This window comes from Helicoverpa armigera, chromosome 20 (assembly GCF_030705265.1).
Source record: "Helicoverpa armigera isolate CAAS_96S chromosome 20, ASM3070526v1, whole genome shotgun sequence".
Lineage (NCBI taxonomy): Eukaryota > Metazoa > Arthropoda > Insecta > Lepidoptera > Noctuidae > Helicoverpa > Helicoverpa armigera.
The window spans coordinates 7614518-7634510 of NC_087139.1; the positions used below are offsets into that span (position 1 = coordinate 7614518).

A 19993-nucleotide genomic window follows, 5' to 3' on the forward strand; every position below is an offset into this window, starting at 1 on the left:
GAAAGAAACTCTGTCTGTATGTGAGTCTGTCTGTGTCGCTGTTGCGCTGTCACGCCAAACTACTGAATTTTTAATGTCTGGTATGTAGATGAGGTGATCTATAAGACATAGGCTATAAGTAGGTACTTTATTTGAGTGCGACCTCCTTCTAATAAGACTTTACTACGTAAACGTTACAACTTAGTATGACGTACTACTGCATATAAACTAATATTAAAAAGCTGAAGAGTTTGTTTGTTCGTTGAACACACTACTTCATACAGTGTTAATAGTCCATTTAGCGAGGAAGTCTTTAGAGGCTTTTTCACAGGAGCGCGAAGTAGCTCGGGACGCGGGTGTAACCGCTGGCGGAGACTAGCAAGATATACTGTAACTACACTAGTTAAATTGGCTATTACGGTCACCGCTTATTAGTTTTACCTGCATCTAGTTTTAACACAAAACTTCCATAAACGCGCATGTAGCCTAGTTTTGTAATTAGGTACATTCGTGGAATTGCTAATTATTATGGTTTAGAATGTCAAGCACTGAATAAACCAACAATCATTGTCTGAGTATAAACCGAATTAATTAGATATTAATTAGTTACTATTTATAATATTACATATTTTAAGGATATGAGTTAGTCCCTGGAAATTCTCAATACTAGGTCGCTTTTAATACACCAACTTTCAGGTCTGGAAATAACGATACTTTAAGTATGTTTTACTTAAATGAATGTTTTATTTAAATTTCATAAGCAATTGATACTACAACATCATTACAATGTTCTAGCTTCCACAGAAGATTTCAACTGCGTCCCGATGAAACTACCTGTGCAACACATTATATTACTGCTGAAAAGTTTCATTAACTGTCATGTTTATAATATTAGTCAGAATATTTTTCAGAGCTGTTTTCATAAGAGGATAACATAAACAGAAAAATAAAATACCTAACAAAACGTAAATAATACAGCAAAGAATTTTATATCCTAGAAGAGTGTGAGATATTATTTTTATAAGTAGAATACAAAAGCTTTTAAACGCAGTCACACGTCCTTTGATATAAAGACAACCTTTTGACATGTAAATGTGTATAGTAAGTGCGCTTGTCTCCTCACTGAACAAGAACGTTATTTGTCTCTGTATCAAATAGCTGAAAGCTGAAAATAAGTAACATTTTTCGTTAAAAATTAAGAAATTTTCTCCTTTATCCATAGTAACATTGTTAAGCTACTTTTACGTAAAACGCTGGAAGTATATGATGCAGCTGGTGAAGGCACTTACAATAAAAAATATGATTTCTTCAACTTAGCCATTAGTGGCTCTAACTTGGAAGCCACTTAGTCAACTTTTGACGGAGGATGCTGCGAGAAAATACTGCTTCCACGAGCTTTTTATGCTTCCGTATTTTCTTTGTACCTTACAACGCTTTCACACTATCGGATTTGCTAACGTATTCAAGAAAACTTCAAGTGTCATCGTTTGTGTTGAGGTGTGGTACTTATGTATCGCGTTTGCATAAGAAGTATACCTAATATTACATTTTTAGCGATTGTGAAATGTTATAATAGTAATACAAGCCTGTACTGGTAGTTGTATAGGTATTCATGACAACACTCATACAAACTGAGGTTAGCCGCACAGAAAATTCGCCAATGTGGAAAGGCTCTTATAGAATTATGCTCACGCAGCCATTAAATATTTTCGTTCATCTCAATGTCAGTCTTAATTATTCCCATTATAGGTACCTTTCCCGGCTGCGACGTCGCCGTTGTCCGAAACGTCAATGTTTCACTCAATACCCGGCGGACATTCCATTCCACTGGAGAATGATTAAAACCCGAGCGTCTGTGAAATATGAAACTGTTGCACGTCAGGTACTGGTTACATGCAGTTTTAAATTAGCTGAGTGCACATGGGACAGGTTAGTGAAGAAACTTCGTTAGATAGGATTAACCTGCTCTCTACTTAGTCATCAAAAATTGGGGTAAAGTTTTTATTTTTTTCATCTTCATCCAATACATAGATAAAAGCAGTCGTACTGCGCCTCCGAGGGACTATCTTTTTCTGTGCTAAGTTTTATCCAAGTTGTTCCAACCATTTTTACGTGGATGCACAATAAAAAAATTGAGGATAAAAAGAATCCCGACGAATTGAGAACTTCCTCCTTTTTGGGAAAAGTGATAATTTTCTTAGTGAAGTTTTTCGAGCGTTTTCTCTGACTGATCAACGAGCAACAACCCTAACATGCAGTAAATAATAATAGACCGGACGTAATGGATGACCTAATAATATTGTGGAGTACGATTGTCACCCCGCAATGACGCATGTGCATCGTTCTGACGGGAAACCCAGTCCATTTCCACCAGGAAATCAGTTATAAATCAGACACATTTTCCGTTTACATATAAAGTTATGAAAATATATTCCTCAATTTATTTTATTCCTGAGTACAAGTACGTGTGAAAAAACTCGAGGCAGAAGTAAGTCCTTATAATAAACGTCGCAGGAAAAGGAAATACAATTCAAATGAATTGCATCGTAACTACACTATTTGCAGTAAATCATAATAAAAAAGACCAAATGAACAAACAGAACCAGTGGAACTGGCGCATTTAGACCTCAACGTGAATTATACTTAGTCAGAAATAAATGAAAACATATTTTAATGTTCGTGGAAGTGCCTAGTTCTTTTATATGAAATATTTTGCAGCGGGAAATAGCAAAAACTATTTTCCAATTTATTGGAAAAGGTCTCTACTTCAAAGTAAATGGAGCGTTATAAGCAGCATGGTACCAACAATTGTGCTCCATCTAAGAGCATTGAACCTACCAGAAGCGTCATGAGCACACACTCTAGCAATTAACGCACGTAGGCACTTATGCATTTTCGATAACATCGTTTCACCCACATACGACAAGAATAACAAACACAACCATAAACTTGACGCACATGTGTTTATACGAGTACGAGCGTTCTTGTAGCTTTGCCAGAGGGGCGGCACTTCAACGACGTTTCCAGTTGGTTAAATTCTCTAAGTGCTAGAATCATAAGTCATATAACGTCACGCGAGTAACGTGAAACGCTCCACTTACCCTCTTATTTATTTCGACATAACAGGCTTTTCTTATTTAAGCACATACAATTGCTTTGTGCTGCTATTTATTTCGGCGGCAACACGCTAAGCTTCTTTCGTTGCAAATGTGGAGTAAGATGGTTGTGACACTGGAAATTGTATTTCTGTGACGCGACATGAACACTTTACGAGGCATAGTATTGTGACTAGAGAAAATCAGGCGACGGCAGAATTTGATAATATTATGTCTAGAATGTCAGGATATATTTTTGTTTATTCAGAAAATAATAATTCTTAACATTAATATTTATTGCGAATATCATAATTGGCTAGGTTATTCTTTGAAAGCTATTCTTTTATTTTAATACAGTGTTTCGAATTAATATTATCTAAAAAGAAATATATATAACTGTATCTCGAGTAATTTCAATTTAGTATGAAAAATAAACAGAATAATTAAAATAAACGGAAAAATAAGCTTCCGCCGACATTTTCATATAAAATTACTTGCCATATAATAAAAACGTAGCCTATAAGTCATTCTGATGTATAAGCTATGTTAGTGCAAAGTTTTATAAAAATCATCCGGTTACGTATTTTAGCATGAAAGAGGAATAATATACCTATACAAGCTTTCGTTTATAATAACAGAGGTAGGATTTCACCGTTCAACAGCTGCCCTATTTAAGTTTAATAGGTTACCTAGTAGCCGACAGGGCGAAGGTGAACTTACCGGAATATCCGCCGGTGATTAGCCGGTAATTATGCACAACGACCGCCGGACGTACGATATTAACATAAACACACACACACACACACAAGCTCAGCCATGAAACTAGGTTTTAATCTGTTGATTGCTTCGTTATAACGCCACTTTATATATTGTGTTTCATGAAACTTTATGTGCCGAATAAATGTAGGTACGTAGATTTTGCCTGAAATTGAATACTAGGAACCAATTAAAAGTATCATTTTACTAATTGGCGTACCGAGTATATGTTTTCAGAGTTGTTTTTATTTTCCACCGGTAGATATAATTACACTGTAATGTGATAAAGGGCTCTTGAATACTAATTCCGAAGTACTTTATAATTAACGTTTCGCGGAATTCTAAGAAATTTAATTACACAATGGTAAGTCGAGGTATTCACATTTTGCTTTTTGTGAAACAAACAGTTACTGAAGAACGGACGCGGAATTAATTAATGTGGAATTATTCAAGGGCTGGGAGAGGAAAGTTGAACTATTTATTTGCCTGTGTTCGATGTGGCCGCGCTCATTACAAGTTGGATTAGTGCGGCGGATGTACTTTGTTACTATGTGTTGGCTCTTGTTCTAACATATTCTAATGTTGTGTTGGATTACGTAAATGTTTATCGTGGTACGAGCTAATGCGCAGGTACCTGAATTGCTTTGAATTTGATTCACAAAGAAGGTTTTTTTGTTTATATTATAAACGAAAAGAGTTTGTTTGTTTTTTTTTTCAGTTTTACCTCTATTAGTTTAACTTAGTTGAACTTAGTTAACACTACTAGCAGAAGCTAGTTTTGAAATTAATCCCTTTCAAAACTCTGATTGCCCTTGACAGTTCGCATGATTTGCATAGAAAAAAAAAATAGCCGAAACTCTCCTATGAATACGGTCTAAAATAGAGCTGCATTAACGCTCGCAGCACGCTGCAGTGCTGCAGTGAAGCCTCACTTCCGATATCCACTACCGGCCTGCATTGTGGTCGCGACAATTTACTACAGCACATATTGTTCGACGTATATTCAGTATTTTCGCCATGTGAAAAGTTTCCGGCTATATCTACTAATTTATTATTGTTCTGTACAGGACATTGTCGTGTGAAATATTTTTAAGTTTGCTGTAAAAGCTGTGTGGGTAAATATCAAGAGGCAGTATCGATATTTCTCTCCTCACTAAGTATTAGGGGAACGGAATATTTTTTTATATCTGCACTGTTCAGTAGGCCCACTCCAGCCAGTGGGTTTTTCATTTGTGATATAATAGGATTTTTAATCCGAAACTCCGTTGTTATAAAAATAATCTGCGGCGTAAAAAGTTTCTTTTGCTCAAAATAGGTAAGTATCACGAATAAACTCTTGTCTTGGAACGATTAATCTATCGAAAACAACTGTTTGTACAATACGGCAGTTAGAGCCTGACTCATTGCTAGCTCATCAATTGTTTCGACATTCAAGTCCAGGCAATAGATCAGGCTTCCTCCTAATGCCTCCAGGTCTAATTACAGATGCCGTAATGCCTGCATCGCCAGGATTACGCTGACGGTATGTCCCGACCACGCTGACACACGACTAATTTACGATGTCATAACTTACTCGCCGACACTACGAGTCTGACGTTGTTTTGCAATTTGTTGGTTAAAAACGTACAGTTTTTTAGAAACGTTTTGTCAGTACATTGTGTGAGTAACGAGTTTAGTCTGGGTTTTGTGCGTTAAAAGATAAGCTGTGCTGGATAAAAATTTATATGGAACATCCGATGTCCAAGAGATTTCTTTCTGTAATATTTTATTTCAGTAAGTACCTATCCATTTTCTTACAGGGGGGTTGTTAAGAAAAACATCTCCATTCTCCATGTGTAGGTAAAATTATGTATGCGAACTGCAGGAGCGAGTGTACCTTGTGCCTTGTGCAGTGTATACCTTGCCTAACTGCCAAGCATTTAATCTTTTCCTTTCTGTATCAATCCATCCTAAGGTTCTTGAAGAGATCGCTCTTAGCAATAAGACCACACATTATGTCATCTACTTTAATTAGACCTAAAATCAAAAATGTAAAAAGACTCTTTATTATGTTTTTAAAAAACATTAATAACGTAATGTTCTTGCTCTATTTGAGTGCCCGTTAAGTGTTTAATGTATGATATAAATATTTAAAGCAAATTTTAATAAGGGAATTTTGGTAACATCTCCTGTTAATTACAAAGGGAGCGTTAAGCATATGTGTAAGTAATTAAGTAGCCGTGTAATGCGTGAAATTAACGCGGAAGTAATTAAATAATTACATGTTTGAGAAAGAAAATTATATATATTTTGAAGGATAATATTAATATTTCCCTCTCAGTTACAAAATTAATTATTATACTGACGAGTAAACATCAAAACATAATAGCGATCCAACAATAAGATGATAATCTTTGATGGATATAAAGTTACAAGTTCCCATATATCAGTAAATTAAATGTAGATAAACTTCAAAAGCAACTTTACCGTGATTGTCACAAGGTTGAATATTGAATGAGACTTGTAGCAATAAAACTTAGGATCAACGCACTGATCTTGGAAAAAAAAAACGTTATGTATCTGAGACGGTCGCCGCTATCCTACTGGCCAGTAAATGTATGTCAGAGAACAATAAACGAATAAATAAACAAATAATAAAAGCTGAAACAATAAACACGACCGCTTCATTTCAAATTATTATTTATGTATTTACTCTGCTTTTGTTCCCTTTGAGATGCAGGGAATTAATAAAATTATGAATTTATTACGTTTTTGTCAACAATTATGTAATTAATATGATAAACGGACATTTACGTAATAATTTGACATTAAATTGTATATTAAGTCGTCAATAATATGAACGTAAAAGTTTTAATATGTGTATTTTATTACTTATTAATTAATTACAAAACGGATTTCTACAAAAAAATACAGTAATATGGTTAATATATCCAAATAACAAATAGGATACCTACTTTTTGTCCGGATACGAAAAGTAATTCCCTCGGAACTCTGGTGGAAGCTGAAATACAGTACATGTATAGGTAAGGAAAAGGATTATTTCGGATAAGTACTCAAACAGCAGTATCACGCGCGCGGCCGAACAATAAATTGCTAAACTTAGTTGCAGACTTGCAGCAGTGGCGCCCTCTTGAATAAATCTCACATATATTGTATACCTACGCGTGCTCGACGTGCCACTTCAGAGCAATGAAAGTGAAACTCGCGTTTGATTAATTGTTGTGACCGCCGGCCGACAACTGCTGAAGTGAATATTAAAAGTTTTTAACGTCATTTTACGTACCTAACCACTAACCAGTTACGTGGCTGCTTTACTTTGATAGTAACTATATCCTAGCTTTGAAGCAAACAGAACAAAAAAACTAACTGAGAAAACAAAGTACCTATAGCCATCCAATTTGTCAATAGCCTCGTAACGAAATTACTTCATAGATTCATTTATTCCTTCGCTTGCTAGTAACAAGGGTTTTGTATTTTCGTGTTAAATGAACAATCTACATCCGTGTGCGAAAATACGCCGTTACACGTGTACCTAATAGTGCGTGCAGATTCTTGTGTTCACACACACATGCAGCCAGCACCCTAAGTCTATTAGTTTAGGATCCTCAACTAGCTCGGTAAATATGAACAGACTAATTACTGCCGGCACCGCGGTCATAATGAGATACAGCTCCGCAGAGGAAGATCAAAATAATAAAATCACAGCGAATCCACCGTTTGACCTACATTATAGCGAAATATGAAAAGAATTTTCTTGATTTTTAGACAGCTAATGAATTCTTATTTTTATGAGTAGTTTTCTTTTTTTTTACAAGAATTTGAACTCTTTCCTAAAGGGTTTCATATATTGTTTATGGCGCAGGTAGGTATTTATTAGGTACTTACTAGGAGTATATTATAAATATTAGCATGTGTCTACAAAAAAAAATGTGAGTTTTGTACAGTAGACCTCTCTTATTAAGTTGGCATTACTTAAAGTCACTGCTATATCTTAATTTACGTTTGAAACAAAATGGTAGCCAGTGTATGTGGTTATTACATTTCCCAACACAATCCGAGTATTTATTTAGACTTAACCCTCTCTTCAGAGACCGGCTGTTAGTTATTTAGACTACAATACACCAAGTTTGGTCAACTCCAGCGCTCATTTTCATTTAATCGCATTAATATGGTGAAGAGGGTTTTATTTAACACTGTTTTAGCCATAAAACTCTCCCAACATTTTGTCCTGTGACCATAAACAAGCGGAGACTTATCCGGCCTCTAGAATAAATTAGGAACATAAAGTACACCGGTCGAGTCACAATGTAATGTTGAGTACTGAAAATACAAAAATTAATGTCATGGTGTGACCACGGAAAGTTTAAACGTCTTAATAAATTATTCAACTGAATACTTTTCTGACTGAGTTCAGGTTTAACCGTGTCCTGTGGAAACTACTTCTTTCATCTAGATAAAAATTTGAATGTATTTTATTTATAACCATCAAATTCCGTTGAAAGAGTAAGAAATATAAAACACATAAAAACTTTTACTTACAGTATTTTTAGTTGTTACTTAAATTATGTTTTAAGGAAAAGCAATTTATTCCTTAATCAAGGATAAGAAGCAGAACGATGACCTTTCAACCTACGTTCTAATCAGATTAATGGAAAAAAGTTCTTGTAGCTAATTTGAAAGTAGTGTTAAGTAGAATCTGAGTTCTGGAATCTGATTACCACATTGATTTACATGATAAAGAAAACATGAAAAGATCAAAGATGTGAAAAGCACTAATAAGAATATTTTATTAATGAATAATAATTAAATAATTAGCTTAAACGCGTAGCTTCCGCGTTCCGTGGGAATTTTCTCACATATTCACTTCTTTGACAAGTGCTATCTAACACTGATAATTCTTTTCAATTTCCTCAAGTTAAATTAACAAACTTTTTACCTTTATAATATTAACCTCCATGTGGTGGAATTAAAATGACATTATTATGATTATGATACATGCAATGCATCACAGACCGCAACAATACAACCACGCATGCTAATCGTTATCAAATGAGGAAAACCTCATTCATTTCCACTATTCAATCAGCTAATCGTATAATGTGGAGCTGTCCAGCTCAATTGCCGCCATAAATAAAGCGTGTCTGTGGTTTCCATGACGAGGGTACATGTCATGGTCCACCCAATGTCGCGAGTAATTGAGTTATACGCGAGCAAAAACGACAAACTAGTTCATTGATTCGACGTTATTCGACGAACACAGACGTGCTCATCAAGCAACTTAAAAATAGCGTAATTAACATTTTTTTTATTGTGACCTAGTTTTAGAGACATAGCGTTTTTGTTGTGAAATTATACAGTATTTATTACAAATATGGACAAAAAGTGATCTACAATTATGAATAGAAGCCCCTCCCACCGTGGCGGACTGCCACATTGCTCATCGCCACCAGCAGCAACACCCAGAAGTCACGCACAGGATGAAACAATTGAAGTTTTTTCTACTCCTGAAATTCAATCCTGGATGTCTAGTATTGAGCAGTGCCTGAATGAGGTTTCGATCACGGTTTCGGAAGGCAAGATGAATTCCGAACAAAAACTAAGAGTCACTAGCCTTTGTCGCAAAGTCGGATACGGAGTCTCTCAAATGGCTGTGCAATATCAGTCATTGAAACATAAAGCCCTCCAGAACTACGCCACCCTGCAAACGTTAAAGGAAAATCAAGACCTCGCTAGTAGTTTGACTGAGATCAAGCAGGAACTACAAGATACTCTCATCAAACATAAACCGGAAAGCACATCCTTCTCAGACATGGTGAAGGGTACAAAAAGCCTTATTAGGCCTCATGCAACCAGCTCTGTCGCTATATATCCTAGTGACCATACTAAGACCAGTGAAGAGACCAAAAATTTAGTCCAAAAAATTGTATGCCTGTATTGTATGTATAAATGAAGCTAAAGGTACGTGGACTTCGGAAAACAAGAAACGGAGGTGTTATCATAAGCACAGAGACTAAGGATGACATGCTAAAAGTGAAAGAGACTGTCGAGCGTTCCACATCTGCACTTACTGTTGATGAACCTCAGAAGCGGAAGCCTCGCATTATTATTATTGGGGTACCCACTGATATGGCAGAGAAAGAAGTTTTCAAAAGTATTTATGACCAAAATATCGTAGACAAACTTCCAACATTGACCAAGGATACCTTTTTGACCTCAATTAAACTAAGCCATAAGTCAGGAAAAAGGGATGCTGACAGCTGCAACTATATTGTTGAAGTACCAGCCAGCATCCGGAAAGTCCTAGTAAATCAGAACAGGCTTTACATAAACTGGACGTCGTGCCCGGTACATGATTTCACCCTTGTGACTCGGTGCTTCAAGTGTCAGCAGTATGGTCATGCATCCAAGACTTGCAAATCTGCTACCTCTACTTGTGGCCACTGTGGAGGAGAAGGACACGCGACTCAAGAGTGCTCTTCAAAGGAAGAACCGCCGAAATGTGCAACCTGTAAGCGCTATAAAAAACCCTACAATCACAAGACGGGAGATTCCGAATGCCCTGCTAGAAAAGCCGCTGAATATAGGTACATCAACTCCGTAGACTATAAAGGCGTCTGATAGCGTCAAACTCTAGATAATATTTAGCTGTAATCATTTTTACACATTATATAATTTCATATTTTACTTAGGGATAGTGGATTACTGGTTATTTTAGGCCCGCATATTTACACTCAAATATTGTAGGTATGCAATATGGATATTTTAATTAGTATGTAAGCATTATAACAAACATGTGTAATAACACTGTATTTGTCACATTAACCTAGTTTTTAGTTACTAGCAGCAATTTATTGTTAATTAGCTATAAATATTATAATAAGCACTTTTACGCCCGAGACACAGGTTTTTACCTAGTTCGGGCAAATTATAAATCAGCACTTTTTAGAATTAGCAAAATATTGTAAAATGATGTTCAAAGAGAAGTAATAAACAATTTATTTATTTAGTTCAGAATTTACGAATGTGTTCCCGATATGAGTGTTTGTGAATACGAATGAGTTTTTATGGTGGAACTACGGTTTGTGCTTTCATGCAAGTTTTGGGAAAAATATTGCGGAAACAAGGTTGGATGTGCAAAAAATAAAGCTAGTTTATTGATGTATTGAGCAATAAGTGAGTACCGTCAGTCTACATAAGTTTCCTGCCACACGTTTGGGAGTCTTCAATTCAGAAGTACAATGCTCCACTGTCGATTACTGTTATAAAGTAGACAAAACCAACTAAATAATGACCGTACGTGCACATTAGCAAAAGCGTTATCAATATCTCGTAGTAATGCGAGATAATGTGGTGCCAAGCCATTCGTAAAATAACCAAAACAAAATTGGTTTCGGAAAAATAACTTCGCAAAATGATTCCTCAGAGCCAGCACTTAGCACGAATGATTTAGTTCTGTGGCGTCCATGTTTCACGACGCTCTCCATTTGTTTCCATTTCAGACGGCAGCTGGTAAAGCGGCCATTTTTATTCAACCCACGATTTTTTACGTCATGTTTTTCTTTCCTTAGTATTACCTACTGCTTTTTGTTTAGGATATTTGTTTTTTAGGGTTACTGGTATTTTGGAGTGTCTGTGTAGGTTATGGCTTGTCTCTTCAAACATTTGAGAAACGTAAAGTTTTGTAACTGTAGGTACAGCTATCAACAAGAATTTAGGATGAAAGTATTTAGATGTTTTATGGTGCACAAAATGTAACCAGATGTTTGTTTCAAAAAATAAATAAAGAACACGAAATAAAACACCAAAACACTTCATAATGGAACGGAAATTTAGAAGTTCATAAACGTTTTCTAAACCAAGCTCAGCGATAATCTCACGTATCGTGTCTACGGCAGTATGTAAAACCTTCTCCCAAAGTGCAATGAGTAATCAGATTTTCAAAAGCTATTGAAATTCGCCAGATTGCTAGAAACATTTTTACCAATTTACGATTCCGAGTGCCGGATAAATATTCAGAGGATAAGGCACGAGCTCTCGCCACACTCAATGTTTGAGTAAAACGCTATTTGGCAGCGAGCAGTAAACATCACGATATACGACATACAGGCCTTTAATCAACCGATCTTGAGCCTTACTGCTTCAAATATAAAGTCCATTATATCATTTTAATTAATCAACCATCAGTTCCGAAACCGCACGAATGTTTCGGATGCAACCTTTTCCAGGATCTGACCCTAACCACATAACATTGAAGCTAGGAAAACTACATGTCATTCACAGAAATGTCCGTTATTCGACTTGCTTATGTATCGGTGAGATCTGAATGTGATGCGGCTCAATCTCATTTATATTGTGAAGTTTAATCAATCTAGCAAAGTTTTGGTCACGTTCATTGAAAGGTTTACCTATTACATTTTAAAAATGGATTATCGATATCTTCTCATTTCTGTTTTATGACAAAACATATATTTAAAATTAGATCTGTGGCCGTCGGTAGACCCATTTTAAACAAAAATTGTATCTACAGATCCACATAATAACCGTTTTAACTTTGAGACGACACCTAAAATTAATTTGAATTTTTCGTTGTTCCTCTAATGGCCGCTTACAGTAAACTTTTGTAAACAATGTTTGGAATTCTCAGCAAAGCTATCAGCAAGAATAAGTTTAATCTTGAGACGGTAGACCATTAGCAGTAATTGGAAATTATAGGAAAACTTCCAAATAACCATTATGCATAATAGGTATCAGTTTGTAAAAGAACCGTTATCGCCCGAAACTGAAATCCCATGTAATGGGGTTCTGTAAGGATAATGACAACGTTTAGACCCGTTTTCACTGTGGACCACTAAACAAGTTTACTCACGGCTAAATATATTTTGAATGCCATTCCATCTTTAACAATGGTTTCAAACTGAAAGAGACGGAATACTCTTAATTATATTCAAAGGGTGATTGAGTTCAATGAATAGAATGAGTGTGGGTCTCCGTACCAGTGGCAAGTTGACCAATACTTGGACCACTATTGAAAGTGGTAAATACTCAAATTGTATTTAGAATTTTATGATATCGTGAGCTCCTATATAATTTCACGACTTTTATTACGTTTTCGCTGCTAACAAATAATATTGTTGTGATTATGGAAAAATCTCTATCCAATATCGCGGCCCTGATATAACAGCATCTTATTTCTATCGCTGAAGTAACGACCAGAACCTGGGAACAGATTGTATTTCCGTATTGCTCCGCAGTCAGCTCACAGTTTCATTCACATTAATAATTTGCTTTGCTGAATGTCTCCTCTGCAGATATACATTTTTTTCTGTTAAGTATTCCGTGTCAAGTTTCTGAACATGTTCCGAAACAAACTGGGTACGTAAAGTCAGGGCGCGTCTACATAAGTGTAAATGTTCAAAACAGATGATTTTTATTGCCGATGTTAGCTTATTCAAACAACGTCACATTTCATTATCAACAGCAAATATTTTAATAAAACATTACAAAAATTAGCTTATACCCTATGTATACATTTGTAGACATTATTAAATCACAATAGACATGATATATATACAACACAATACCTATGTACAGGCTACTTTTTATCCGGGTGAGTGAAGTTATTCTCTCTGAGGGCAGCCGAAACTGAGAGCAACATCTTGTTATAAAATAATTGTTCATACTGGATTTTTGATTCGTAAAGGAAAGTAGGTACTTTGAATACTAGAACATTCTCTAGACACTGTTTTGTTTTAACATGAACAACAAAGATACTATGACTGTAGAATGAGACCTTCCCACGTAGTTTTCAGTGAACTGTAAAATAACAATGTCTTACGAATAATATTTACCTAACCTTTATATTATTCCAAGTTTCAGCAAGTTTCCATTTAGCGAAAGCCCTTTCATTTTAGGAATTTGTCTGAGCCTACTGCCTGATAAATTAACTTTAGAAAATTCTAATTAAGCTCAGTAATTAGGACAGCGGTCGTTTAAGTTCAGAATACTCAATTCAGATATTTAAATACTTAAAAGTCTGACTTGTTATAAATGTAAATGAAAGTCCTAGTTTTCTCTAGCTTTTAACTAGTTTATCTGTATTTTACCGAGTCATTTTAAAACTTCGTGTATAAATTGAAGTTTTTTTTGATAATTTTGATAATTGAATTCAATTGTCATCGTATTTTCAATCAAGCAATACCGCACAAAATCGACCAACGAATTAACATGCCAATTACAGCGCTTCTTTCATTGTTAGTCGATAATCGTTTGTGAGTCGATCCCTGTTCTCATCTCGCGTAGTGCACTCGATATTACTGTTTTGACATTCAGATTAGAGATCGCGAGCCGCGGTCTGTTTGTCTGTCGGTAACACTCGACACTACTTAGTAATTAGAGGTCCCGAATAGCGCACTTGCTTATGCTTAGATAAGTGAAACTTGGAGTGGCGTTTAATAATAGTGGTTTTTAATATAAACCAAAATTATTAATTTAAGGCTTTTTAGTAAATACCTTATAATCCCGAGGATGCTGAAATTTGTTATTTAAATATCAAACGTTGTATCAATGAGTAGGTAATCTGCAACTTTTCGTAGGAATAATCCGAAACGATGTCATCTTTTTCATTGCACTTTATTTGATCCATGATATTGAAATACTTAAAATAATAAGTTTTAATAAAATAATAAGCTATAAAATATAACATATGTCTAAAGAAATACAATATACACAACGATAAACCCCACCTTAAATTCCGGACTTTACTACGGACGTCTGCGTAGCACTCGTAGCATTTCGTAGCAATATGTGGCGTAGCGCGTAATATTGTAGCATGACGTAACTTAGCTACGAGCACCTTTGAATATCTGTCCGACTGAATACAAATCGATTATATTATGTATGACACAAAAATGTAGCACTCCAAGGAATTGCTGAAAGTACCCTCCGAACAAAAGTAATTTAATGCTTACGTGGTAATTTACGCATAACAGGTTCAGAAAAAATAATTAGCTATAGTGTTACAATTTATATTTTTATTGAAGGCATCTGTTTACAACTTGTGCATGGAAACCTAAATTTCCAGTTAATGGATCAAAGACAAGCTTAATTTGAATATGATTAAACATTCTGTGGGTCTGATATGATTATGGCGTATAAACGTGCTGCGGGATTCCGGTATTAATATTCTGAAAGCTGCTTAAGTTCTCCAACATAATGCGCAGTTAGTAACTCTGTTGTGTAGTAACACGTTTAAGTCTTCTGGCCATCATGCACTAAATAAGCAGCGTGGTCAGGTTTAAAATCCACAAAGCAAAGTTTTTTTTTTCATAAATAGAGAATATTCAGTAGGTACCTGCTTCATGCTGCTTTATTTCAGTATTGCTTTAATTTACAGAAAACTAAATGTCAGACGGTATTGGCTAATTTTTTTTTATCTATTCGTACTTATTAACAACTAGCTTTTGCCCGCAACTTCGTTCGCGTGGAATAGTGACTACCAGCAGATTTTTGATTTGACCAATAGATGGCGCTATATGTCCGGAATAATTTTATTTTTATTTTTTTTTGTAATAAAAACTATCCTATGTCCTTTCTCAAGTTTCAAACTATGTCTGTACCAAATTTCGCACAAATCGGTTCAGTAGTTTAGGCGTGAAGAAAAGACAGACAGACAGACAGAAAGACAGACAGACAGACAGAGTTACTTTCGCATTTATAATATTAGTTTGGATATGGATGGGGAATAGACATAAGAAAAAGAAAAACAGGCGATGTGAGTGGATATTAGCTAGAGCCAATATCTGATCAGAGCTTTGAACACTCGCCAAGTTACTACAACATACCTATCTACAAACCTAAAGACATTCAAAGCACAAACTCACTCGTATGCCGGACGACGGACGGACCAGACAAACATATTTCACTTTGAAATATGTCCGCAACGTTTGAATGTCCAATCAAGTGCAGTCGCTCTGCTGAGCGATTGGCGGACACCTTAGATCATTAGACCAACCGGACTGTCCATGAGCACAAATCTGTATGCGAAAAGGTCTGCCAATTTACAAGCGGGATGTTGGACAAAAGATCGAATAGTGATAAGGATTCACTCATTTTTTTTTTTTGATTACTTTGTTATGCATATACGCACACGACAAAATTGACAAACACAAGCATGAAACTTGACGCACAGACCTACGTGTATGACCAATTCAAAGGCTCGACAATAGCGTCTCCAGTTGTCTAAATGCTCTCGGCAGACACACATCAACGGATGCTGTTTGTCAACCATCTATCCTGTGTGACGTCACAGTTGCAGACATCTCATATCTTTGATTGCTGAATTGAAACTGTTCGTCAGAGAATAATTTGGTTTTTAGTCGAAAAAGCGTCGGTTCAGCCAGAAATAATGCCAATTTGTAACCGAACGAGTATACTCGTATGTAGGAGTAAAAGAAGGATTTATTGCTGGCACGATAAAGAATACAGATAAACTTTACTAGCTTACTCACTTGTATCTTCAGTATACTCACTTAAATAAGCACAAATACCACATGACAAAGATAAGTTGGTTTTCATACATGAAAAATCGTTAGCTCATATTGCTCATCCAATATAAAACTTACTGAGCCAACATATATTAAATTAGCCAATCAATCAACACAAAACAAGTACGGTTAGAAAAACAATGTATAGAGAAAACCCTTAGAGAATTAAACCAACCGGAGCCCCCTTACGCTATTACCTTAGGTACTTTCTTCTTTGACAAAGTGTGTGCACGTGTGGGTCAACTTTATGCGTGTGTTTGTCAAATTACAATGCGATGCATGCATGAATATCACTATTTGTTGCATTGCTACGCACGTGTAGATAGAACTTTTTAACGTAGAGACTTAACCTCATTTCCTGTGGTTCCTGTTAGTGACATGCTCTTAGCGAAACCAGGTCAGATAATTTTGCCACCAAATTGATTGGTATCAAATAAACAAAGAATATATTTATTTATTTACCTATGTGAGAGCGTCGGGAGCGTGATGATCGAAGTATAAGTAATTACCTTGATAAGAAGAAGGAAGAATTGTAATAAACGAAGCGAATGATGTTTGCTTTATGTATTTCTGATAATTAATTATTGTTCTTAATGTAGGAAAATATAGGAGAAAAATAAAAGAACAACGTTTTAGGAACTGCGTTAAAATCATCTCGTACAATAATTCTTGCACTAAAATTATAATCAGTTTATTTCTGTCGTCCTACATAATCAGTTATGTAAACTTGCATAGAAGATTACCATTACAAGTTTTAAGGAACTTTGTAATCTTATCATTTTAATCTCATTGAAGTTCCGAAGCTTTATGGTTTCGGGCACAGATAAGCCGATTTTGAGTTGGAATTTTCCAAACAAAGGTTTTGCCTTACTCGTGCTAATAGTTATTGTGGTATGATTTATCAAGCTGACCACAACAATACCTACCGCTAACTATTTGTACTTCCTTCCCTTTCTGTTAAATGGAGCTGTTTACTGCGGATTATTAAGATAAATACAACGTTTGAGGTCATAAAGGCTTGTGACCTTTATTCCAGTTTGTAAGTAGAATTAGATAAGCAACACGATGTTCTTCCTGGTTTAGGTTTTGTTCTTCACACAGATTCAATATTTATTTATTTTAAAAGTAAAGCAAATATTATTTCTGCGAGATTCACTAATTGGCAAGTCGGTCAGATGTAGATCTATGTTACAATTTTGCAAAATGAACCCATAATACAACAAAGTTTAATCAGACTTAAGTGAAGTAGTTTTTTGAATAAAAATATGGAATAAAAACTATAAACTATGGAATGTAAATGCTTATTAATGTATATAATGTATAGCTGTGAAAATGGTTCACTGCGAGAACTTGTGAATATTGTAGCACACTCGTTTATAAAACTCATCCCCACAATAAGTGACTTTTATTGCACTCAAATAAAATGCGAAAATTTCAACACCAACTTCTGCAATTTAAATGTAAATTTAAGCCCGGGGGAAATATTACTTGAATTGTGTGCAATGATAAAAGTAATGGGTTATGGCCGTTAAGAAAATGATGAAGACTCATAATTATGACCATTTACGTTTATTCCAATTATTTTTAACTAAAAAGTGTATACTTAACGTTGAAAAGAAAGGAATTAGAGTAAAACACGTGCAACGTTTACGTTACTAAGTTAAACTTAAACTGAGCGATGTAACTCTAATTTTATATATGTAGGTAAGACTATCAAATAGGACTCATTGTAAATCACACATGTTATCTTATTACCTCATACGTGAATCCCACTATCAAGCATAAGGCAACCAAGGCAATTTAACCTCTGATGCAGCTCAGCGCTTATTGTTATAGCCTGCAGTTCTCACTCGCTGCAGGCGAATGCAGATTATACTGCAATCCGTTTGCATACAGCTTAGTAATTAACATGATTATCTTAGTATTGTACGGATTTTTGACGGATATTGCTATGTACCTGACCTCAACATATAGTTGAGAAAAGGCTAGGCAGATGCTGATATTCATGAGAAAGAATATATATTTTTTTCCTTTTACAAACTTGCGTTGTGCATTATTCCCGAGATGTTCCAGTCTCATTATTTCGCCGACAATGCTAACAAGTGCAAAAGAGAAAAAATATAATTTTACCCGTCTGGAAAGTTGCCAAATCCAATATCGTATAAAATATAGTTCGTAGTTCCAGTTCCCCTTGTAGACGTCACTGGGAAACGGCTGATCTTAAAAAATGTCGCGACATAAATGACAGACGTTTTTGAAATACTCCTTTTCATTTTATACGATTTTAGCTGATCCCATTGAAGTTATCGGATAATATTTATAGGCTAAAAAGTACGTAGTTCAGAAGCTTACCTCTATATTGGTTTGGTATCACACCTTATGCAACTTCTTTAATCAGCTGATACGTTAAACTGAATGCAAACTTAGCAGTAGATTAAAAGTCGACTTGTTTCCAGGTGCAGAGTCCAGTGCTGGTGGTGGAGCTGAACCTGAACCGAGTGGAGGGCACGCAGCTGCGGGCGCTGGGCCTGCTGGCGGTGTACGGGTTCAACGTGACGTACGAGGTGCGCGCGCCGACGCGCCCGCCCGGCCCCACCTCGTGCAGCGCCATCGAGTGCAGGCTGCTCGGACACTGCTACGCGAGACAAGACTACCAGTAAGATTTTTTTTTAATCTATCTATGCTAATCTTTATTCTTCTCAACTTACCTGTATTATAATAAATGGGAAATTAGTTTTTATTTCTTTGTTTAAAGAATTACTGAGCCGATTTGAAAAAGACTTTTAATCTTAGGAAGCTAGACTATCCTCGAGTAACATTGGCTGTATTTTACCGAGAACGGGAAAAAGTTCCCCGGGACCGGGTGTAACCGCGGGAAACAGCTAGTGTGTACCTTTATATGAGGCATTTTAATTAAACAATACATTATTCAAAACATACTTCTGCTACTCACACAGTTTTCACAGTTATGTAACTCAGAAAAAAATATGAATGTTAATCCGCATATTTTTACTACAAATTCCGTTCACGAAGCAGATAGAGCGTGTAATTTATGCGAGCAAAAACAAAACGCGTTTTATATAGTCGATGATTCGCTTGATACACTCGCTGACAAAATACAGTGAACGTCATTCATGTTTTACGAACACTTGATATTTACGGGGAAACATGTCCGCGGGGGATTGTCCACAAAAAATATTCCTGTTTACGAGATTATGCACGAGTTCATCCGCGTTGAATAGTAGCTTACGGCTGAGCTACGCTAACTTTCTATGTATACGATAGTTTTTTGCCGCGGATTTACTCGCGTCCCGAGGGATTTTCTTCCGATACCCGATTATCTCTCTCTGTGGCAAAATTTTACCCAAATCAGTTGAGCGTTTTAAAAGTGGAAGTAAAATAAACAAAGAAACATAGTTGATGTTGCCATAAATTATTTGTGTGTGGCAGGGAGTTCTTCTGCTCGTGCTTCGAGGGCTACTCGGGCGCGGACTGCGGCGTGGGCCCGCGCTGCCCCACCACCAACTTGTGCAAGAACGGTGGCACCTGCAGGTAAGGGCTTACTAAACTTGTGTGATATATTATTTCTGTTTAGCTATTTATTGCATATAGGATTTATAC

General features: G+C 35.9%; 1 protein-coding gene across 4 annotated transcripts in view; it reads left to right on the plus strand.

Annotated features, from left to right (window-relative positions):
• The window catches only part of LOC135118290 (uncharacterized), a 114272-nt gene that overhangs the window by 86366 nt on the left and 7913 nt on the right, over nt 1-19993 (plus strand). For all 4 annotated transcript variants that reach the window (XR_010277490.1, XM_064039830.1, XM_064039831.1 and 1 more), the window contains exons 3-4: nt 18829-19028; nt 19823-19924. Coding sequence is in view for 3 of the 4 variants with exons in the window: in XM_064039830.1 (XP_063895900.1) it covers nt 18829-19028; nt 19823-19924 (302 nt within the window). In the remaining variant the exon portion in view is untranslated. The remainder of the gene's footprint in view (nt 1-18828; nt 19029-19822; nt 19925-19993) is intronic.